We start from the raw sequence: 19,630 nt of genomic DNA, 5'->3' as shown, positions 1-19,630 counted from the left end.
GTGGCCAGCAGCAGTTTGGCGTTAGCTGCCTTTCCACACTGTGCGGGCAGGGACAAGCTGCTTCCGTCCATGGGGGAGAGAGGGAGAGATGAGCTCTGCAAAGACAGGGGCCAGGTCAGCCCGTCCCTGGGCTCACTAACCTGACTGTGTACTGGGTGGAGACGGGAGCCAACCCTCCCATCAGGTGTTCCCCATTCAGGGTTACTGGGAAACCAGCCCAGGACCTGGAGAGAGAGGTCGGGGGATCTGAGACCGGGGTGTGTGCCCATGGGGGAGGGGATCTGAGACCAGGGAGTGTGTCTATGGGGCGGGGGGGATCTGAGTTGCTTTGGGATCTGGTCCCATCCCTTCCCTCCCGCACAATGCCGAAAGGCTGCTGCTGGCTACATTCTGGTGTGAACCCTGGCAGAAATCTGGGGAGGGGAGGCATGTGACTCTATGTCTCTCTGCCCCCCCCCCCCCGCCACGTGTTGCAAGACATGGTGCCAGCTACCAGGAGAGGCGGGCCCGTCCCCGGAGGCCCAGCCAGACATGGAGGGCGGAGAGCTCTGGGCAGGGAGGTTCAGGTCAGTCAGTCACCCCCCGTGTGAGAGAGGGGTATGGGAGTGTGTGTGTGTGTGTGTGTAAAACCTCTCCCTGTTGGGGGGAGGGAATAGGGGTGTGTGTGTGTCACCCCCACCCATGTGAAGCCTAAAACCTTACAGATAAGAAGGTCAATATAAAGAACCCAGCTAGGCAGTATTTATTTTTAACAGGGGCTCAGTCAATTTGATGTTAATTTGAATGTTTGTACTGCGTAGTTCTGATCGATTGCCCTTGAACTTGCTTGAATACAAGTAACTTTACCAGGTGTCCCATATTCAGCATGGGGAAATATGGTCACCCTCCTGGTGGGCTGAGATCCGAACCCAGCCCTCAAGTTCCCTGTGGATGCAGTGAGGTGTCTGTTACCCCCGGCACCGTCCCTGGGGCTGGGCACTAAGGGCAGGTTATAGACACACAGGGAGGGGTTTGTGTCTCCCCATCTCACTCCTGTTTGTGTGTGAACACAGAGCTCCCTGCGCCCAGACCCTCCATCTCTGCCAGCCCCAGTGGGGTGATCGCCCTGGGGGGAGCCGTCACCATCCGCTGTCAGTGTCAGTGCGAGTCCAGGAGGTTATTTCTGTATAAAGGTAGATTCCAAATCCAGGAGCTGGATGCTGATGGGGACGAGGGTGAATTCACCATCCCCAGAGCCAAGCGGGAAGACGGAGGGGCCTACAGCTGCCGATCTCGCTCCCGATCGGAGCCTCCCAACTGGTCGTATCGGAGTAACATTGTGTGGATCATTGTAGCAGGTGAGGGGCCCGGTTCAGTGTCCCTAGTCCCAGCCCCACACCCAGCCAGACCGTCACGGGGCTCTCTGGGCAGATGGGACACTCCTTGGGATGTCACTTAACCTGCCTGTACCTTCTTTCCCCCTTGTATGAATGGGGGATAATCATCCCTCCTGCACCTTGTGTCTGGTTAGATACTCAGGACTTGGCTTTACGGCGGGGTTTTTTTCTCACCGTGTCTGTGTGGCACCCAGCACCTCTGACTCGCAGCCCTCTTCCGATCTAATCACTAGACCCCACCCCCTTCCCAGAGCTGGGAATAGAACCCAGGAGTCCTGGCTTCCAGGCTGTGGGGCCCGCAATAGATAGATAGACGGGTGCAGAGGGGTGCTCTGGATTTAGGTCCTCGGGCAGTTTCCGTCGTAGCTCCCAGGAATCTCTGGGGTCTCGGAGAGGTTCCTCTGGCTGGGTTTTCTCCCAGGGGCCCCATCTCTGGGTCCGTGCAGCGAGGATGGGGTGCAGTGACTGTGCCGGGGTCTGTCTCACGGCCTGTTCCCTTCTCACTGCAGAGCTCAGCTACCCCAAACCCTCCATCTCCCTGCAGCCCAGCGGTGGGGTCGTCTTGGGGGGAGCCGTGACCATCCAGTGTTGGGGTCCGCTCCAGAACGTGAGGTTCCTTCTGTACAAAGAGGGAAGCCTGAACGCGCTGCAGAACGCGGAGCTTCCTGGGGTTGAGTTTCTGATTCGCAACGTGAGCCGGAGAGATGCAGGGAGCTACAGCTGCTCTTATCACCACAAATCGGACCTGTCCATGTGGTCGCAGCCCAGCGACCCCGTGGAGCTGGTGGTAGCAGGTGAGGGGCCCGGCTCAGCATCCCCGCTCCCAGCCGTACAGCCAGCCGGACCCTCGGGGCAGGGGCAGTGCAAGGGGGGAAGCAGGCACAGGGCCCCCCCGAATCAGTGGGGCCAGAGCACAGAACTCCTCTGGGGAGCAGAGCCAGCTCCTCTGGCTGCGGGAGGCACACAAAATGCCCCTCCAAAAGGGGCCACATTTTTATTCCTCTGCATGCCCCTGACCTCCCCACCTGCAACTTGAGACCATCGCTCCTTGTTCTTTCATCTGCCCCCCCTGAGAACAGCCCAGCTCCATCCTCTTTGGAACCCCCTCCAGGTGGTTGAAGGCTGCTTTCAAATCCCCCCTCGCTCTTCTCTTCTGCGGACTAAATAACCCCAGTTCCCTCAGCCTCTCCTCGTAAGTCATGTGCTCCAGCCCCCTGATCATTTTCGTTGCCCTCTGCTGGGCTCTCTCCAATTTGTCCACATCTTTTCTGTGGTGGGGGGCGCAAATTTGGATGCACCTGAACCCTTTGCTCCACCCCGGAGCCACCTTCTGCACCCCAAAGTCCTCTTCCCCAGAGTCTGCACCCCCCAGTCGGAGCCTGCACCCCCTCCCACACTCTGAACCCCTCGGCCCAGCCCAGAGCCCACTCCCATACCCCAAACCCCTCATCCCCGGCCCCATACCAGATCATGCACCCTCTCCCGCACTCCAAACCCCAAACCCCTTGGCCCCAGTCTGGAGCCCCCTCCTGCACCCAAACCCCCTCATCCCCCGCCCTTCTCAGAGCCTGCACCCCCAGCCCAGAGCTCTGACCCACTCCCACACCCCAACCCCCTCCTAGTAAAAGTGAGTGAGGGTGGAGAAGAGCGAAAGATGGAGGGAGAGGGGATGGAGTGATCAGGGGACAGGGTCTAGGAGAAGGGACGGAGCAGGGGCGGGGCAGGGGTGTTTGGTTTTGTGTGACTAGAAAGTTGGCAGCCCTAGTGGGGACAGACGGCCACGGGTCCATGGGAATGTGGGTCAATGGGGACGTAGGGTGGTGGACACAGGGGAGCACGTCTGGTGAGGGATAGAAAGATGGACAAAGACCTTGTCTACATGAAAACGGGACCCAAAATGACGAATCCCATGTGGTTCCCCACCCCCACTGGTGATCTCCGAGCAATTCTGGGGTGTCAGAATTCACGCCTCCTGGTTTGATACAGCGAGGGAAGGGGGGAGTCCCCACTCCCCAGCCACTAAACTCCCCCTCCACGCTCCCAGGACTGACAGTGACGACTGATGCTGAGTCGGGGGTCGGGTGATCACTAAGCCGCTGTTTTATCCCCTCCCTACACCCTGACAGACGCTGGTTCTATTCCCGCAGGGGGAACCGACCCAACCAAGCCAGGAGTGGAGCCGGCTCCCAGCCGCCCGGGCAGCGCGGGACCAGGTACCAGAGCTGGGGGGGAATCACCATCGAACCAGCCCTGGAAACAGGCTCGTGATGTCCAGGAGCTGGGGCTGAGATGGGGGCAGTGAATCCGGGTGGGTGGGGCCCAGACACCACAGAGAGGGGCTCATTGACATTGGGGGATGGAGAGACAGCCCCACTGCCCCTCCTCACTGCCAAGCCCCCAGCTCCCCCAAAGTCTCCTGCCCTGCATGTCGCTGCCAGGAAACTGTGGAGGATCCCAGGGGCGGGGCAGGGTCTGGGGCACTGGGCCCTGCTGGGCGCAGGAGGGCTGGGGCTATAACCCCCTTCCCTAGGCCCCATGACATCCCCTTGGCAATAGGGGTGACCATTACCCAGAATTCCCTCTCCTTGCCCTCCCCACATTGGGTTTTCAGGGGATCCCCGCCCCGCCCCCCAATAGATGTTCTGCTGCATCTGGCTGGGCCGTGGGCACCACCGGCATGTGGGGGGCAGCGGGTGATGTCCCAGCCTCCCCCTGCGTGTACTGTTGTGTTTGGCAGGAGCCGAGATACCCCGGGGATGGGCTCACTGCACAGCAGATGGGCCGGGGCAGAGGTACCTGTGGGGGTGGACAGAAGGGCACTATGGGGTGCCAGGTAGCTAAGGGGGGAGTTCAACTGCCCAGGTGCCCCCTTCACCAGGGAAGCTAAAGCTCAGCCCCCTGGGGCAGCAGGACACGGCCTCCCCTGAGGGGTCCGACCCCGGGGATCCCCAGAGCCGCGGCACCTGGGACAGACCCAGAAGGGGGCTGGGCCAGTCCTGCTGGACACGGGGTTGGGGGCTCTGCTCCCGGGGCAGCACCAGCTGCTGATCTCCCCGTCCGAGCCGCCGAGTGACTCTCCCCTTCCCCTCGCAGCAGCCCCCCTGGGGCGCCCGGATTTCACCCACGCCAACATCACCCGCCTGGGGCTGGGCGCCGTGGTCCTGCTTGTCCTGGGGCTGAGCCTGGCTGAAGCCTATTACAGCCGCCGGAGAGGGGCACCCTCGGTGAGGTGACCCCCCCTTCTGTGTCCCCCAGGGGCTGGGCCCAGGGCGACATGGGGCCCCTCTAACTCACCATCTTTCTGAGCCCCCAGGAGCCTGGATCTGGCCGTACAGAGAAGAGAATCTCCCCGGGGGACGAGCTGCTCCACCTTGGGGGACTGAGACTCCAGCACAAACCCCCTGCCCCCAAACCCCTCTGCCTTGAGAATCATTCCCCACAGAGTGCTTCTGTCATAAATATCAAGGGAAGGGTAACCACCTTTCTGTACACAGTGCTATAAAATCCCTCCTGGCCAGAGGCAAAACCCTTCCACCTGTAAAGGGTTAAGAAGCTCAGGTAACCTCGCCAGCACCGGACCCAAAATGACCAATGAGGGGACAAGATACTTTCAAATCTGGAGGAGGGGGGAACAAAGGGTCCTGTCTGTCTGTGTGATGCTTTTGGCGGGAACAGATCAGGAATGCAGCCTTCCAACTCCTGTTAAGTTAGTAAGTAATCTAGCTAGAAAATGGCCGGTTTCAGAGGAGCAGCCGTATTCGTCTGTATTTGCAAAAAGAAAAGGAGTACTTGTGGCACCTTAGAGACTAACCAATTTATTTGAGCATAAGCTTTTGTGAGCTACAGCTCACTTCACCGATGAAGTGACTTGTAGCTCACGAAAGCTCATGCTCAGATAAATTTGTTAGTAGCTAGAAAATGCATTAGATTTCCTTTTGTTTAATAGCTGGTACAATAAGCTGTGCTGGAGGGAATGTATGTTCCTGTTTTTGCATCTTTATGTAACGTAAGATTTTGCCGAGAGGGATTCTCTATGTTTTGAATCTGATTACCCAGTAAGGTATCTACCATCCTGATTTTACAGAGGTGATTCTTTTACCTTTTCTTTAATTAAAATTCTTCTTTTAAGAACGGGCTTGATTTTTTCATTGTTCTTAAGATCCAAGGGTTTGGGTCTGTGTTCACCTGTACCCATTGGTGAGGATTCTCATCAAGCCTTCCCCAGGAAAGGGGGTGTACGGCTTGGGGGGATATTTTGGGGGAAGACGTCTCCAAGTGGGCTCTTTCCCTGGTCTTTGTGTAAGATGCTTGGTGGTGGCAGCATACGGTTCAAGGACAAGGCAAAGTTTGTACCTTGGGGAAGTTTTAACCTAAGCTGGTCAGAATAAGCTTAGGGGGTGTTTCATGTGGGTCCCCAAATCTGTACCCTAGAGTTCAGAGTGGGGAAGGAACCTTGACAGCTCCTGACCCAACTGCTGCCCCGCAGGATTGAACCCCGGACTTCTGGCCCCGTGAGCACCAGCCCCTGCGGCACCAGCGAGAGGAGTTGCCCCAGTGCCGGGCGCATTGGGCTCCCCACGGAGCAGCCCCTGGAGGGCATCAGGTCCCACTCGCGGGCCCAGCCGGGCCTGTCTCTGCCTGGGGCTGTCAGTGGGGAGGGGGATGCTGCGTCTGACCCTGGCGCTGGAATAACGGCACTTCCAGCCCCCAAGGGTCTGTCCCCCTCCTCTCTCTTCAGTGGGATCCCCCAGCCCCTTTTCTCTCCCCGTTTCTCCCTAGATCTCCCCTGCCTGCATTTCTATTGTACAAACCCCCAGAGCTTCCCTCTCCCCTGCCCCCCAAATCTCCCCACCCCAGGGGGAGCTGTGATACCGGAGCCTCCCAATGTCCCCCCATGGTGGGTTCAGCTGACGAAGGCGAGTGAGAACTTCAGGCAGCCTCACGAGAACCTGGACGAATGAACATTGTGGGGAAAGTCGGCGAGACAGAAAGATGGGATTTGTCCAACCTGAGCGGCCGCTGGACAGACCCCATGGGCTGGGGCCTGCCTGGGACACTGGAGAAATGGGGGAGCAGAAATCTGTGACCCAAAATTGGGGTGTCGGAAACCAGGCCTCATTGGTGGATAAAATATTGGGGGGACAGGCTGTGCCACCCACCACCCTTTGGGGACTTAAAAAAAGAGACTCGCTTCGCCCTCCTGGCTGCCACCCCTCGTCTCCTGGGCCCCCCGGGCCGTCCGGACCCTGCTCCGCGGAGACGTCCTGAGCAGAGCGGGTGGAGAGAGGAACCCCGACGCCATCGCCCCTCCCCCGGCTGAACCCCCAACCCGGGAGGAAATGGGGTCGGACTTTCACAGCAGCCGCGGCGACGCTGGCTCCAGCCCAGCTCCGCCGGCTCCTCTGCCCCCAGGACAGTCGCTAGCGTCTCCGGGGCCAGCGGGGAGACGCCCAAACCCGGGGGATTTTCCGGCTAGAGACTCGCTCCAGCGAACGGGGCCGGGGCCGGAACAAACCCCTCGTTTCACACGGCGCCTGCCACGGCTCCCCTGGTTCCTGCTCTGCTGGGTCTGTCACAGCCGGTCCCAGGGGTCACTGGGGGGTTTGCCGTGGGGCTGAGCAGGCTGCGGGCTCTGGACCCCGCCCCGGCCTGTGTTTAACCCTGTTCAGTGTGGGGCAGGGGCTGGGGCGTGTTCGCACCTTGGGCCCTTTATTGCATCTCCATGAACACAACAGGGCCCAGAGTGATTTAGCCACCGGCGCTTCTGGACCCCCCCACAGCGGGCGTTTGCGGGGAGCCAGCTGGGGGGAGCCGGGAGTTTGGGCGAAGTAGGTTGCGAGTGTTAGGAGGGGGGTAAAGGGGAGAGGGGTCGGGATGGAGGACAGGAGTTTGAGGGCAGACAGGTGCCCCTCAAACGTCAGAGCCGGGGAGCAGGATTGTTTTGCGGTGTGAGGGGGAGGGGGCAGACAGGGCCCCCCAGGAGCTGCGGTTTCCACCCCTCGGCAGCTTCCCCTCTCACTTCCCCCCTCCTACTCCTGCCCCCTTAGTCCTCCATTTTCTTTCCCCTCAATCTCATGCCCCCACAACCCCCAACACCCCTCTCTGCCCCACATTCCCTGAGGGAGGTTGGGGGTGTGTGAGGGGATGGGGATGGGGTGGGCAGAATGGGGGAGGGGACAGGGAGACACAACAGGGGGTTAAAGGACTTGGGACAGGGGGCAGAATTGGAGGGACGGGGACATGATGGGGGTAACGTGAGGGAACTACAGGCTGGGGGGACAGAATGGGGAAGGGGATACAGGCCAGGGGGCAAAAATGGGGTGACAGGGATATGAGGGGACACGGGACGGGGTGGGGATGGGGGGCGGGAATGTGAATGGGGGAGGGGGCATAGGACAGGGAGCTGAGGGGCCCAATGCATGAATGTCGGGGTTGCGGGGTGAAGGGCAAATGAACTGGGGAGTCAGAGCTGGGGCATCTGCTAGGTGGGGAGGAGTCTTTTCGTGGTGCTTCATTGGTCCGAACCTTTCTTCGATGGACGCTTGAGCAGAGTCAACGAGCAATAAAAAAACTCCCTCTGGAATTTTTCTTCTGAAACATTTTACTCCAAATATTCAATTTTCCCTTTTTTCTCTAACAACAAAACCAGCACCCCTAGCCTGGCGCCCCCCCAAGTCTGCCACCCGAGGCAGACGCCTGCCCCTAAATCCGGCCCTGGTGCAGAGTTTCACTGGCAGTAGCAGAAACAGGACGCGAGCGCCGGCTCTGGGCAGACTTCCCCTTTCGCGGATTTATCCACTGCACCTTTATCAACTCAGGATCTACATTTACCCCTCTCTCGCCCCGCCATGGGGGCTGGAAACCGCAACCCCACCCAGCCGCCGGTCCTGTCTCTGTGCCACGTCACTGAGCTAAGAACAGCATCTGCAGCGATGGTACCTGGGAAGGAGGTTGGCCAGGCCCCTCCATCCTCATGCTCCAGGGTGAGCGCTGGGCCCATGTGGGTCAGGAAGGAATCTCTGCCCCGCTCCATGGGAGAGGGTTGCTTCATTGGGGGCACTGGGGGTGTGTGTGGTGGGTTCCCTCCTCTGCTCTGCTCTGAGCTGCTGCTCCAGGGAGGCTAGACGGGCCTGTTGGAAAAGGTCAGGGCAGCCTGGGCACTCTTGACACCTCCCGAGATTGCCCCATTCCCAGCTGGTCCCCAGACGGGTCAGCTCCCATGTGGGGCTGGGAGGTGATGGGGTGGGTGGGGTGACCAGGCAGCTGCAGGAGGGGATGTGGTTTGCTGGGTGTTGCAGGGAGCTGGCTTTGCTCTGACTGCGGTAGATTTGGGCTGGAGACTGCAGAGAAACCAGCTGATGGGGAAGAAAGGGGCCGAGCGCATCACGGGCTTCCTGGGGCTGCAGCCCCCGGCGCAGTTCCTCATTCCGCTCGCACTCGGGCCTCAGGGTGGGTGGAGCTGGGCACCAGGGTGTTGGTGGCAGCTCTGAAAGGCCCCCGACTGCCCCCAACATGGCGTCTGCTCTTACCGTCCTCTTCCTCAGTGAGTATCGGAAACAGCCAGGGCGTGTGGCCATGGAGGGGGGATCTGAGACCGGGTGCGGGATCCAGTTGCTCTGGGATCTGGTCACTAATGAGCTGTGTCCTCTCCAGGCTGCTGGCTGGCCGTGCACAGCGGGGCGTGGGAAGGTGAGTATCAATCTGTGGGGAGGGTGGTAACATCAAGGACGGGGGAGGGGATGCGTGGGGTGGGGAAAAGAGGAACTGAGCCCTGAACCTTCCCCAAAACTCAACCCAAATTCCCCCCCCCGTGAGCTCAGACCCGGCCCCGTTCTTCTGTGCTCCTCCTCCCCTGCCATGGAGTAACTAGGAGTAAGTAACCAGGTCAATTTAAATACCCACACTCTTTCCCAATCTGTAGGGCTCCGGGTGTAACTACTTCTGCAGGTGTGCAGGACCGTTTACCAGTGAAAGAGCCTTACCCAGGAATATCCTACGTAACCTCTATTAACAATCGCCAAAACCAGACGGCACACGCTACTCATACAGTGCTCACCACGCCCAATACGACAGGGGAACTTTTCTTGATGGCCGGTCAGGATCAGGCCCATCGGGGGGGCTCCAGTTTCTGCCCGGTGTCATTGGCAGAGCGTTGAGGTCTGGCAGATCTGATCTTTGGGGCTGTGTCCTGGAGTTGGTTCCCAAAGAACTTCCTTTTGGAGCCCAGTTTATACAGTGAAACTCGAGCCCTGCTTAGCTATATCTTAACCAATCACTAAAATTTCTCTAACCAATCCTACCCCACCACCTTAATTAATTTACACCCAGCAAAATTAATTATGTAACAGACAGAAACAATTAAAGAACCAGACAGACCACACAGACAAACAGCAGGGAAGTGGGGACCATAATGACAGAACAATAACGAAATGAGGAGTTCACAACCACAGCTATTGAGAAGTGATTTCTTGCCAGACAGGACGCTGTCAAACTCCGTTTTCTTTAACCATCTCAAGATCTGTTTCTTTATCTGGCGACAGTGGGGGCCATTAGGCCGGGGTCTCCTTCTTAGCAGCCTGGTATGACATTGTTTGAATGTCCTGTAGATGGAAATTGAGGATTCGACTTCCTGCTTCTCAGCTAAAGGCTGCTGCTCGGCTGCACTTTTAATCTGGTGGCAGATGAAGGCCTTCTCCTTACACGGGGTCTGATGAAGCAGACGGGAACCATCCCCTGGTTCAACGTCCTGCCCCACACAGGCCGTGAGGATCGGGGGGTAGGTGGGGCAGCACGTGGATTTTTTTCAGCTCATATAAACGCTAACAGGGTTCGTCCATGGGCTCTAGATCCCCTTGGGGAACTGAAACGTTCGGGGTCAGTGCAGCCATGGGAGAGAACCCCTCAGATCTTCCCCCACCCCCAGATCCACCCTCAGCTCCCTCCCCTGCACTCACAGCCCCACCCTGTCCCCAAGGCCTGGGGGAAGGTGGGTCTTGTGCGACTCCTGCCGGTCACAGACTCTATTTCCAACCCCGGGGGTATGGGCGGGCGGAGGCAGGGACAGAGCTGCAGGAGGCCCACCGCTCAGGGTCCCTGGCTGGCCTCAGGTGGGACCGGGTGGCGGGGACAGGTGATCTCTCATGCATCTGGGTCCTGAGCTACGTATGGGTGAACCCCCTACCCCCAAGTCCCATGGGCTGGCAGTGCCAACCCTGGTAGGAGACAGACTCCTAGAGAGGCTGAACGAGGGATGGACTGAATTGGGGTGGAGGGCGGGGTGGGGGACTGCGTCTTTCCTGTTTAACTCCTGTCTCTTGTTGAAAGCAGGGCGAGAATACCCCAAACCCACCGTGTGGGTGAGCCCCAGCAGGGTGGTCGCGGTTGGGGGAAGTGTCACCATCCGCTGTGAGGGTTCATACCTGGGCTTGGAGTTCGTTCTGCCTAAAGCTGGACACCCGAACCCGCAGGTGCAGACGGTGCCTGATGGGACCGTGGCTGAATTTCCCATCCCCAGTGTCGGCCGGGAAGATGGAGGGAGCTACACCTGCGAATATCACTCCATAACGGATGAGAATCGCTGGTCATATGTCAGCGACCCCATCGAGATCATTGTAGGAGGTGAGGGAGAGGCCGGGCTCAGTGTCCTGACTCCCAGCCCCTCACCCATCCCGACCCACAGGGGGTCTCTGCATCGATGGGACGCTCAAAGCCAGGCTCTGCCCTGAGCCCTGGGCCCAGCAGAGAGGACACCCGGCCGGGGAGCGGGGATGGAGTCACTGCGGGGTTCCCCAGCCAGAGGGGAGAAGCAGCGGCTGGAGATTCAGGGCTGAGGGATGGGGGATCCCTGCCCCCAGCGGGAGCTGCAGAGCAGGGGGGGCCTTTCCCAGGCAACATGTCAGTTATGGGGTGATGAGAGGAGCTGAACGTTATAAACCTCAGTGTATACTAGGGACTTGCACAGTCCCCTACAAGTCAGGGGTGGTGCTGTGCACAGAACCCAGGAGTCCTAGCCCCCATCCTCCCTGCTCTCCCCACTAGACCCCACTCCCCTCCCACAGCTGAGGAGAGAACCCAGGAGTCCTGGCTCCCAGCCCTCCCAGCAGAGAAGCCAGGGCGTGAATGGACCCTAGAGACTAGACTGGCCTGTCTCCTGCTAGGGAGCAGAGCTCTGGGTCCCCAGGGGCTGGGGTTGCTCCGTGTCTTATGTTGTTAGCCCAGGGCTCAGAGGAAACTGTGGGCCCCTGTGGAAAGGCATCCAGGAGCCCGTCCCCAGGGCCACCGGGTCTGACCCCCCACTGAGGCTGCGTGGTGAGGACGGGCCCCAGGACTGGGTGACGGGGCCTGCGTCTCACGGCCTGTCTGCTTCCCCCTGCAGAGCCCAGCTACCCCAAACCCAGCATCTCCCTGAGGCCCAGCGGGGGGGTCTCCCTGGGGGGAGCCGTGGCCGTCTGGTGTTGGGGGCAGCGCTGGGGTGCGGCTGGAGAAGCGGTGGCTTGCTGGACACAGTGCTGGGCTGGGACCCAGGAGATCTGGCCCAGCTCCTGGCGCAGCCACAGACTCTGTGTGATGGGAGCACGTCGCGGTTTACAGAAGTGTCCTTCCTTGTGGTGGGGCCTCAATCTTGGGGGAATCTCAGGCCGGGCGCCCACAAACGGAGACACCCACCATTAGTGGAGACCTCTGCAAACACTGGCCTCAATAGCGCTGGATCCCTTGTGTTGGGGGAGCATGTAGGCCCCCCCCATGGTCAGGGCCCCTTTGTGCCGGGCGCTGCATAAACACAGAGTGAAGAAACCATCCCTGCCCCTGGGAGCTCACGAAGGAAAGTGAATCTGACTGTGACTCAGTTTCCCCCTGTAGAATGGGGATAAAGACGCCTTGATGCCTCCCGGGGGGCTGACTTCCTTCCTGTGTGGGGCTCAGGCCCTGAAGTGGCGGGTGCCAGAGACCAGCCCACTCTGTGCTCAGGGCAGCCGGACACAGTGAACGAGGCAGGGGCAAAGGCCACTCACGGGCATATGAGGAGCCCAAGCAGTAGGGAGCCGTGGCTCGGTGTCTGTGGGGCTGGGAGCCCAGCTCGCAGGGCCGGGATTCTGGGCTGGGGGCTCTGGGATCTGGGAGAGAATCTCTGCCCGGGGCCCTGGATCTGCCCGTGGCTGGGGCCTGCCAGGGAGGCCGGGGCTGGGTGGGTGCCCGGGTCTGGCTCTCACAGCCTGTCTCCTGTGCGCAGATCCCAGCTTACCCAGACCCTCCATCTCTCTGAGCCCCACTGGGGTCACCGCCCCAGGGGCAGACGTCACCAGCCGGTGTCAGGGGCAGCGGCGGGACGTGAGGTTCTTCCTGCACAAGGCTGGAGACCGGAACCCGCCGCGACACATGGACCCTGCTGGGGACGGGGCCGAGTTCCGCATCCCCAGGGAGCTACGGCTGCAGCTACCGGCCCCGGTCAGAGCCCTTCGTCTCCTCGCAGCCCAGCCACCCCGTGCAGCTGGTGGTAGCAGGGGAGGGGCCCGGCTCCACGTCCCCGCTCCCAGCCGGACCCTCAGAAGGTCGGCACCCAGATGGGATGCTCAGAGCCAGGCTCTGCCCAGAGCCACAGGACCCCCGTGGACAGGGAGTGGGGACAGTGTCACTCGGGGGGTCCCCAACCAGGGGGAGCAGCAAGCAGCTCCTGGAGGATCATGGCTGAGGGAGGGGGGATCCCTGCCCCAGTGGGAGCTGCAGAGCAGGGGCCGTTTCCCAGGGGATGCTCCCGCCTGCCCCCGCACTGGGGACCCACAGACGAGTCAGGGCCCAGGGGCTGCCCAGCCAGCTCCGTCCCCAGCCAAACCCCCCCTGCACTCTGATCAATGCTGAGTCACGGGCAGAGGTGGATTTAGGTTTCCTGGGGCCCTGGGCCAGAGCAACGGGGGATCCCTCCCCACCTCTTCCACCTGCCGTCCCTCTCCTGTCCCGCCCCCTTGGCCTGCGTCCCCACCTGGCCCCACCTCTTTCTGCCCCTTCCCCGGGGCCCCACCCCTATTCCACCCACGGTCCCGCCCCATTCTGTCCCCCCACTGCAGCCCCGCAACCCATTTGCTATTTTCTCCCCCCCGGCACTGCGGCCCCAAGACCAGAGAAGCTCTGGCCCCCACCTCGACCCGGGGGCGCAGCGGGAAGTGAGAGTCCCCCAGCCCCGAGGCCGCAGCAGGTAGCGAAAGCTCCTCCCACCCCAGGGCCACGGCGGGGGTCCCGGTGCTAAGGCTTCCCCTGCCTCCCCCCCCGGCCCCCCGTGCTTCTGCAGGGGACCAGGGTCGGGCTGCTGTGGCTTCTCCCATTCTGCTCACCCGGCGGCCCGGGCTCCAGGGCCCCCCACTTGGCCGGGGCCCCTGGGCACGGGCCCCATAGGCCCAGTGGCTGATCCACCACTGGTCGCGGAGGGTGGGAGGTGATTTCTGAGTCGGTGTTTCAGCCCCTCCCCCATCCCTGAGAGACGCTGGTTCTATTCCCGCAGGGGGAACTGACCCGACCCAGCCTGGAGCGGTGCCGGATCCCACCCGCTTGGGTAGCGCGGGGCCAGGTACAAGGACTGGGGGGGAATCTATTGAGTCACAGATTGTGGGGCAGCTTCCCCCAGTGGTTGCCCAGGGGGAGGGATGGAGGCTGTTCACAGGGGCAGTGACTCCCCCCCAGCCTGATGGATTTGGGAGGGGAGCGAAGTCTCCTGCTCAGACTCTAACCCACTGCTAATGGGCAGCTGGGCCCATCAGTGACCATGGAGGGGGAGTACCCTGGAGCCCCCCGCGAAGCAGCCAGGAGCAGCCAGCATGGGAGGTGGGATACCAGGCTAGATGGGGCCATTGGCCTGACTCGGTGAGGCAATGAGGAAGGGGGTGAAATGCCTTAGAAATGATGGCCAGACTGGGTCAGACAGTGCCCCCTAGCGCCGTGCTGGTGCAATGAGGCCAGGCCTGACTGGTGGGGAGAGCGACCACTAAGGAGCCCTCCATCCCCTGCAGCCCAGCGCCCCCCTAGCACTACAAATCCCCCAAATCTTGCTTGCTCTGACCGCACTTGATGCCCTGGGGCCCCCGACATCCTCCCCATAGAATTTTCGGCTCCCTCTGCCCTGTGGTGTCCCAGCCCCTTGGGCGTCGCCTGGGGTAGGAGGGGGCGTGGGGGGGAACAGACCGGCCCCCCCGGCACTCACGGCCTGCTGCTGTTTCCCAGGCGGATCGGAATCGCCGGCGCCTTCGGGTCTGACCAGCCCCATCATCGCCGGGGCGAGCGCAGCAGCCACTGGCCTCCTCCTCCTCCTCCTCCTCGTGGCCTTCCTCTGCTTCCAAAAAACCCAAGCCAGTGAGTGCCCCCAACCGAGGGAAGGGTTAAACCAGCCGCTAAGCGTGGGATGAGGTGAAGGCTTGGATGGCAGACTGTGCCGGGAAAGCCAAGGAATGGGGTGGGGGCTCAGTAGGGGGTTTTGCTGCGTGGGTAATTGCTGTATACACACAGCTGTCCCACCCCAGAGGTGGCCGCATCTCAGCACTGGGCGTGGGGTCCCTGTATAATGAGCCCCGGGCACCATGCCTTTCAGGTACCTGGGGTGACAGAGGAGCCAACCAGCCTGTGGATTAGGTTTGTTATAAGGAGTCATTAACGAGGGAGGATTGGGGACAGGAAAAGCCCCCCCCCCAGTTCATCTGTCCTTCCCCCCGGTGCATGCGACGGTGTTGCGCTGCCCCCTGCTGGTCTGGCCCAACCTAGCAGGGATCCAGGATTAGCCCCAGCAGCAGAGGGGACCCCCCCAGACTCCCCCATCCCTGCTGCCCTGTGGGGGGTGAGTGGCTAGGCGCTGGGCCCGGGGGCTCCCCATCGGCTCATGGGGGATTCCGGTTTGTGTCCTTCTGCAGGAAAAGGAACCTCAGCGAGACCCAGCAGGTAGGAAGGTGGCTCCTCCCTGCTCCCGATCGACCTGCCTGGGTCACAGGGCTCCTGGGTTCTCTCCCTGGCTCTGGGGGCGAATGGGGTTGGGAGCCAGGACCCCTCAGAGATGACCTGGGCCTGCTGACAGTGGAGGGGCACAACCCCAGAAGAGCTGGAGTCACACCACACCCCCCCGCCCCGGAAAGCAGTGCCCCCCCTCCCCCGTGCAGCTCCCAGCTGTTCCTCTGCACCTGCCTCTGCCCCTCCCTGTCCACCGCAGCTCCCCAGCTCAGCTTCTCAGCGGGGAGGGGGCCCGGTGGCAGCATGTGACCGAGCAATCTGGGAGGGGTCATGTGACCCTGCAGGCCCCCCCCCCCACATGTCGCCTCTACCTGGGCTCCGTCTCCAGCTCTGGCAGGAGAGTGGGGTCTAGTGGCTGTGGTGGGGGTAGGGGGGGTTAGGGAATAGGATTCAGTGTGAGGGAGGATGGGGGGGTCTCTGGGTGTGTTGGGGACTCTCCCTGCAGGTGGGGGGATATGACATTTACAAGGGGATTTTCTCTCTTTTAGCACTAGCCCCTTGCGGGTGTTGAAGGCCCCAGCTCAGCAAGACCCCATCTGTGAGTAGCACACCCAAGGGGGTACCAAGGTGGGGCTCTGGGGAGGGGCGGGTCTTGTGGGGGCTCCACCCATATGGGGCGGGGCCTGATTCACAGCTGCTGCTGGGTGGGACTAATGAGAAGGTCCCAGAGGTAGCTGGTGTCAGCTGAGCTTCTTGCCTCCCTCCCTACCAATTCCCTGGAGCTCACCCTCCCCTGCCCCTCATTCTCCCCCCCCCAGGCCTGGGGCTTTGTGGGTCCCCCCTTCACTTCTTCATCAGACCTTCCCAGCCAATGACCTGGGGGGAATCCCCATCCACTCCTGGCTCCCAAAAAACTGCTGTTTGCCGACAAAACTGTGTAATGTAGACGAGGCCTTGGAAACCTTCATCTAATTTCAAGCCTAAACTTGCTGATGGCCAGTTTATATCCATTTGTTCTTGTGTCCAAACTGGTGCTCAATGTAAATAACTCCTCTCCCTCCCTGGGCTTTATCCCTCTGATATATTGATAGAGAGCAGAGCAGTCGTATCTCCCCTCAGCCTTTTTTGGGTTCGGCGAAACAAGCCAAGCTCTTTGAGTCTCCTCTCGTAAGGTGGGTTTTCTATTCCTCAGATCGTCCTCGTAGCCCTTGTCTGCACCTGCTCCAGCTTGAATTGATCTTTCTTGAACATGGGAGACCAGAATTGCACACAGTGTTCCAGATCAGGTCTCACCAGTGCCCTGTAGAACGGTACAAACGCTTCCCTCTCTCTATGGGAACTACCTCGCCTGATGCATCCTGCGACTGCATTCGCCTTTTCCACAGCCACATCACACTGGCATCTCCTAGCCATCCTGTGATCAACCCACCCACTCTCCTCCTCTTTTGCTTCCAATTGGTACATCCCCAGCTTATAGCAAAAATTCTTGTCGTTAGTGGATGATCCTGCACTTTGCATTGTTAAATTTCATCCCGTGCCTATTGCTCCAGTTTTCCAGGTCGTCCAGATCTTCGTCTGTACGATAGTCCGGTCCTCCTCCCGATTGGCAATACGTCCCGCCTTTTTGTCAGCCGCAAATTTTATGACAACCCGCCCAGTTTTTGTGCCAAGATCAGGAATAATGTGAAACAAGCTGGGTCCCAAGCTAAGTTCCCTGTTCGCCGTGCAGCGGTGTGGACGGACAGCAGCCCATTGAGCACCGTGACCTGCTGCTACTGGGGGAGGAGCCACTATTACAGCCGCCCGAGGGGGGCGCCCTAGGTGACCGGAGCTGGACGCAGCACTCCCGGCCTGCCCAGCGCCGAGCAGAGCGGGACTCTCACCGCCCGGGACTCGCACGCTGCCCCTCTCTTAATACAGCCTAAAGCTGCCTTTGCTTTTTGTTTTGCAACGGCATCGCACGGCTGCCTCATGCTGAGGGCATGATCCACCCCAACTCCCCGATCCGTCTCCGCCGAGCTGCTGCCAGGCCCGTTCGCCCCCACCCTGCCCTGCTGCGCTTGGTTTTTCTTCCCTACGTGCAGCACCTCTGTCGGCTTTGGAACAGTTCGGTGACGGGGTGCTCCACGCGCCACGCGGCTGGCGCCTCCTGCTGGCAGTTCTGGGGAACGGCTCGACGCCCCTTCCTGTGGCTGCCTGCCGTCCCTCCGCCTCTCTCTCTCTCTTGCTCCAGCAGCTTCTGCTGCCTCAGCCCTGCGGCCAGGTCATGGCGTGCGTGTTCCCCCGTTCAAAGTCTCCCTCCGCACCACTCCGGGGATGCCACCTGATGTACTGGGGTACCACAGAGCCCACCCGTTCCACCAGCCTGGGCTTCCTCACCCTGTCCTGCAGAGCCAGGCCCTCAAGCCTTCTCCAGCACACACACACACACAGGTAGGGACACACCAGCTGCGGAAAGACACAGACACTGAAATCCGCCCTGCATAGGAAAGCTTTCAGCTAAGGAATTGACCTGCACTCAGGTGCACACCCTCTCAGGGTGCAAACCCAAAATTGTTTTGTCTTGCGCTGCAGAGAACTGTACTGCATAAGCTAATTGAAATTTGCCTCCTCCCTCAATGTGGAGGAAGATATGCATAGCTTTGTCCCCCCACCCGCCAGTAATGAGTTCCACAAACTGGGTTTTGAGACAACAAAACAAGTTTATTAACTAGAAAGGATAGATTTTAAGTGATTATAAGGGATAGCAAAGAGATCAAAGGCAGATTACTGAGCAAATAAAACAAACATGCAAACTATAGTTTAATACACGATAGAAACTGGCTACAAGCAGTAATTTCTCACCCTCAATGTTGTTTTAAGCAGGTTGCAGAGTTTCTTGAAGACAAACTTGAAGCTCCAGGTATTCCTTTCACAGGCCAGACAACTTCTAGCCTGGGTTCAGTCCTTTCTTCCCCAGATCAGTTTTAGGTGTTTTCAGCAGTCAGCTTGGGCAGGGATTCAGTGAAGAACCAACCCTGATTATCAAAAAGAAAAGGAGGACTTGTGGCACCTTAGAGACTAACCAATTTATTAGAGCATGAGCTTTCGTGAGCTACAGCTCACTTCCTCAGATGCATATCGTGGAAACTGCAGCAGGCTTTATATATACACAGAGAATATGAAACAATACCTATTCCCACCCCACTGTCCTGCTGGTAATAGCTTATCTAAAGTGATTTCCAGCACAAATCCAGGTTTTCTCACCCTCCACCCCCCCACACAAATTCACTCTCCTGCTGGTGATAGCCCATCCAAAGTGACAACTCTTTACACAATGTGCATGACAATCAAGCTGGGCTATTTCCTGCATAAATCCAGGTTCTCACATCCCCCCCACCCCCATACACACACAAACTCACTCTCCTGCTGGTAATAGCTCATCCAAACTGACCACTCTTCAAGTTAAAATCCAAGTTAAACCAGAACATCTGGGAGAACCTGGATTTATGCAGGAAATAGCCCAGCTTGATTGTCATGCACATTGTGTAAAGAGTTGTCACTTTGGATGGGCTATCACCAGCAGGAGAGTGAATTTGTGTGGGGGGGTGGAGGGTGAGAAAACCTGGATTTGTGCTGGAAATCACTTTAGATAAGCTATTACCAGCAGGACAGTGGGGTGGGAGGAGGTATTGGTTCATATTCTCTGTGTATATATAAAGCCTGCTGCAGTTTCCACGATATGCATCTGAGGAAGTGAGCTGTAGCTCACGAAAGCTCATGCTCTAATAAATTGGTTAGTCTCTAAGGTGCCACAAGTCTGCACAAGATCTGAACCCTGATTATCTCACTCCCCAGCCTTAAATAGGATTTACATAAGGCGGGAATCCTTTGTTTCCCAGTTTGATCCCCACCTCCTACAAGTGGAAAACTACTATCAGTCCAAGATGGAGTCCAGTACCAGGTGACATGATCACATGACTCTGCCGTGTCAAAGCAGCCATGAGTCAAAGGTGGTTTGGAGCATCCCAGGAAACGTCTGAGGAAGGTGGGAGGTTAGCATCTTCAAAATCCTATTGTTCCCCCTAACGGTTCATTGACCAACCAGCCAGACTCATGGCGTTTTGTGTGTGGGCGTTCCTCAGGTGTAAACATTTTTGTAATTGGTACATTAAAGTTAGGAATATTGACTGATACAGAAATGATCCATGCATACAAACAGGATAATCACATTCAGTAAATCATAATCTTTCCAATGATATCTTACATGACCCATCTTGCATAAAATACAACTTAGTGATGCCATATTCATATCAAAAGCATATCCCGATGGAGAATATGAAGTGCCACAA

General features: G+C 59.1%; 2 protein-coding genes and 1 long non-coding RNA gene across 3 annotated transcripts; all 3 read left to right on the top strand.

Annotated features, from left to right (window-relative positions):
- The first annotated feature begins 865 nt into the window (after nt 1-865).
- On the top strand, nt 866-5,144 carry LOC140901870 (T-cell-interacting, activating receptor on myeloid cells protein 1). The gene is made up of 5 exons (XM_078850368.1): nt 866-890; nt 1,053-1,337; nt 1,886-2,170; nt 3,524-3,589; nt 4,470-5,144. Exons 1-5 carry the CDS (start codon nt 866-868, stop codon nt 4,607-4,609), a joined length of 801 nt encoding a protein of 266 aa, XP_078706494.1. The 3' UTR covers nt 4,610-5,144.
- A 4,845-nt stretch (nt 5,145-9,989) lies between these two features.
- LOC144929106 (leukocyte immunoglobulin-like receptor subfamily A member 6) lies at nt 9,990-13,570 on the top strand. The gene is made up of 4 exons (XM_078850367.1): nt 9,990-10,138; nt 10,704-10,994; nt 12,607-12,821; nt 13,439-13,570. Exons 1-4 carry the CDS (start codon nt 10,087-10,089, stop codon nt 13,568-13,570), a joined length of 690 nt encoding a protein of 229 aa, XP_078706493.1. The 5' UTR covers nt 9,990-10,086.
- A 305-nt stretch (nt 13,571-13,875) lies between these two features.
- LOC140902216 (uncharacterized) lies at nt 13,876-15,897 on the top strand. The gene is made up of 4 exons (XR_013634950.1): nt 13,876-13,935; nt 14,586-14,714; nt 15,266-15,293; nt 15,848-15,897. It is a non-coding gene; the product is annotated as an uncharacterized LOC140902216 (long non-coding RNA).
- Nucleotides 15,898-19,630: the final 3,733 nt, after the last annotated feature.

The sequence above is a fragment of the Lepidochelys kempii genome, chromosome 23 (genome assembly GCF_965140285.1).
Source record: "Lepidochelys kempii isolate rLepKem1 chromosome 23, rLepKem1.hap1, whole genome shotgun sequence".
Lineage (NCBI taxonomy): Eukaryota > Metazoa > Chordata > Testudines > Cheloniidae > Lepidochelys > Lepidochelys kempii.
This window is presented reverse-complemented; position numbering and strand designations above follow the sequence as displayed.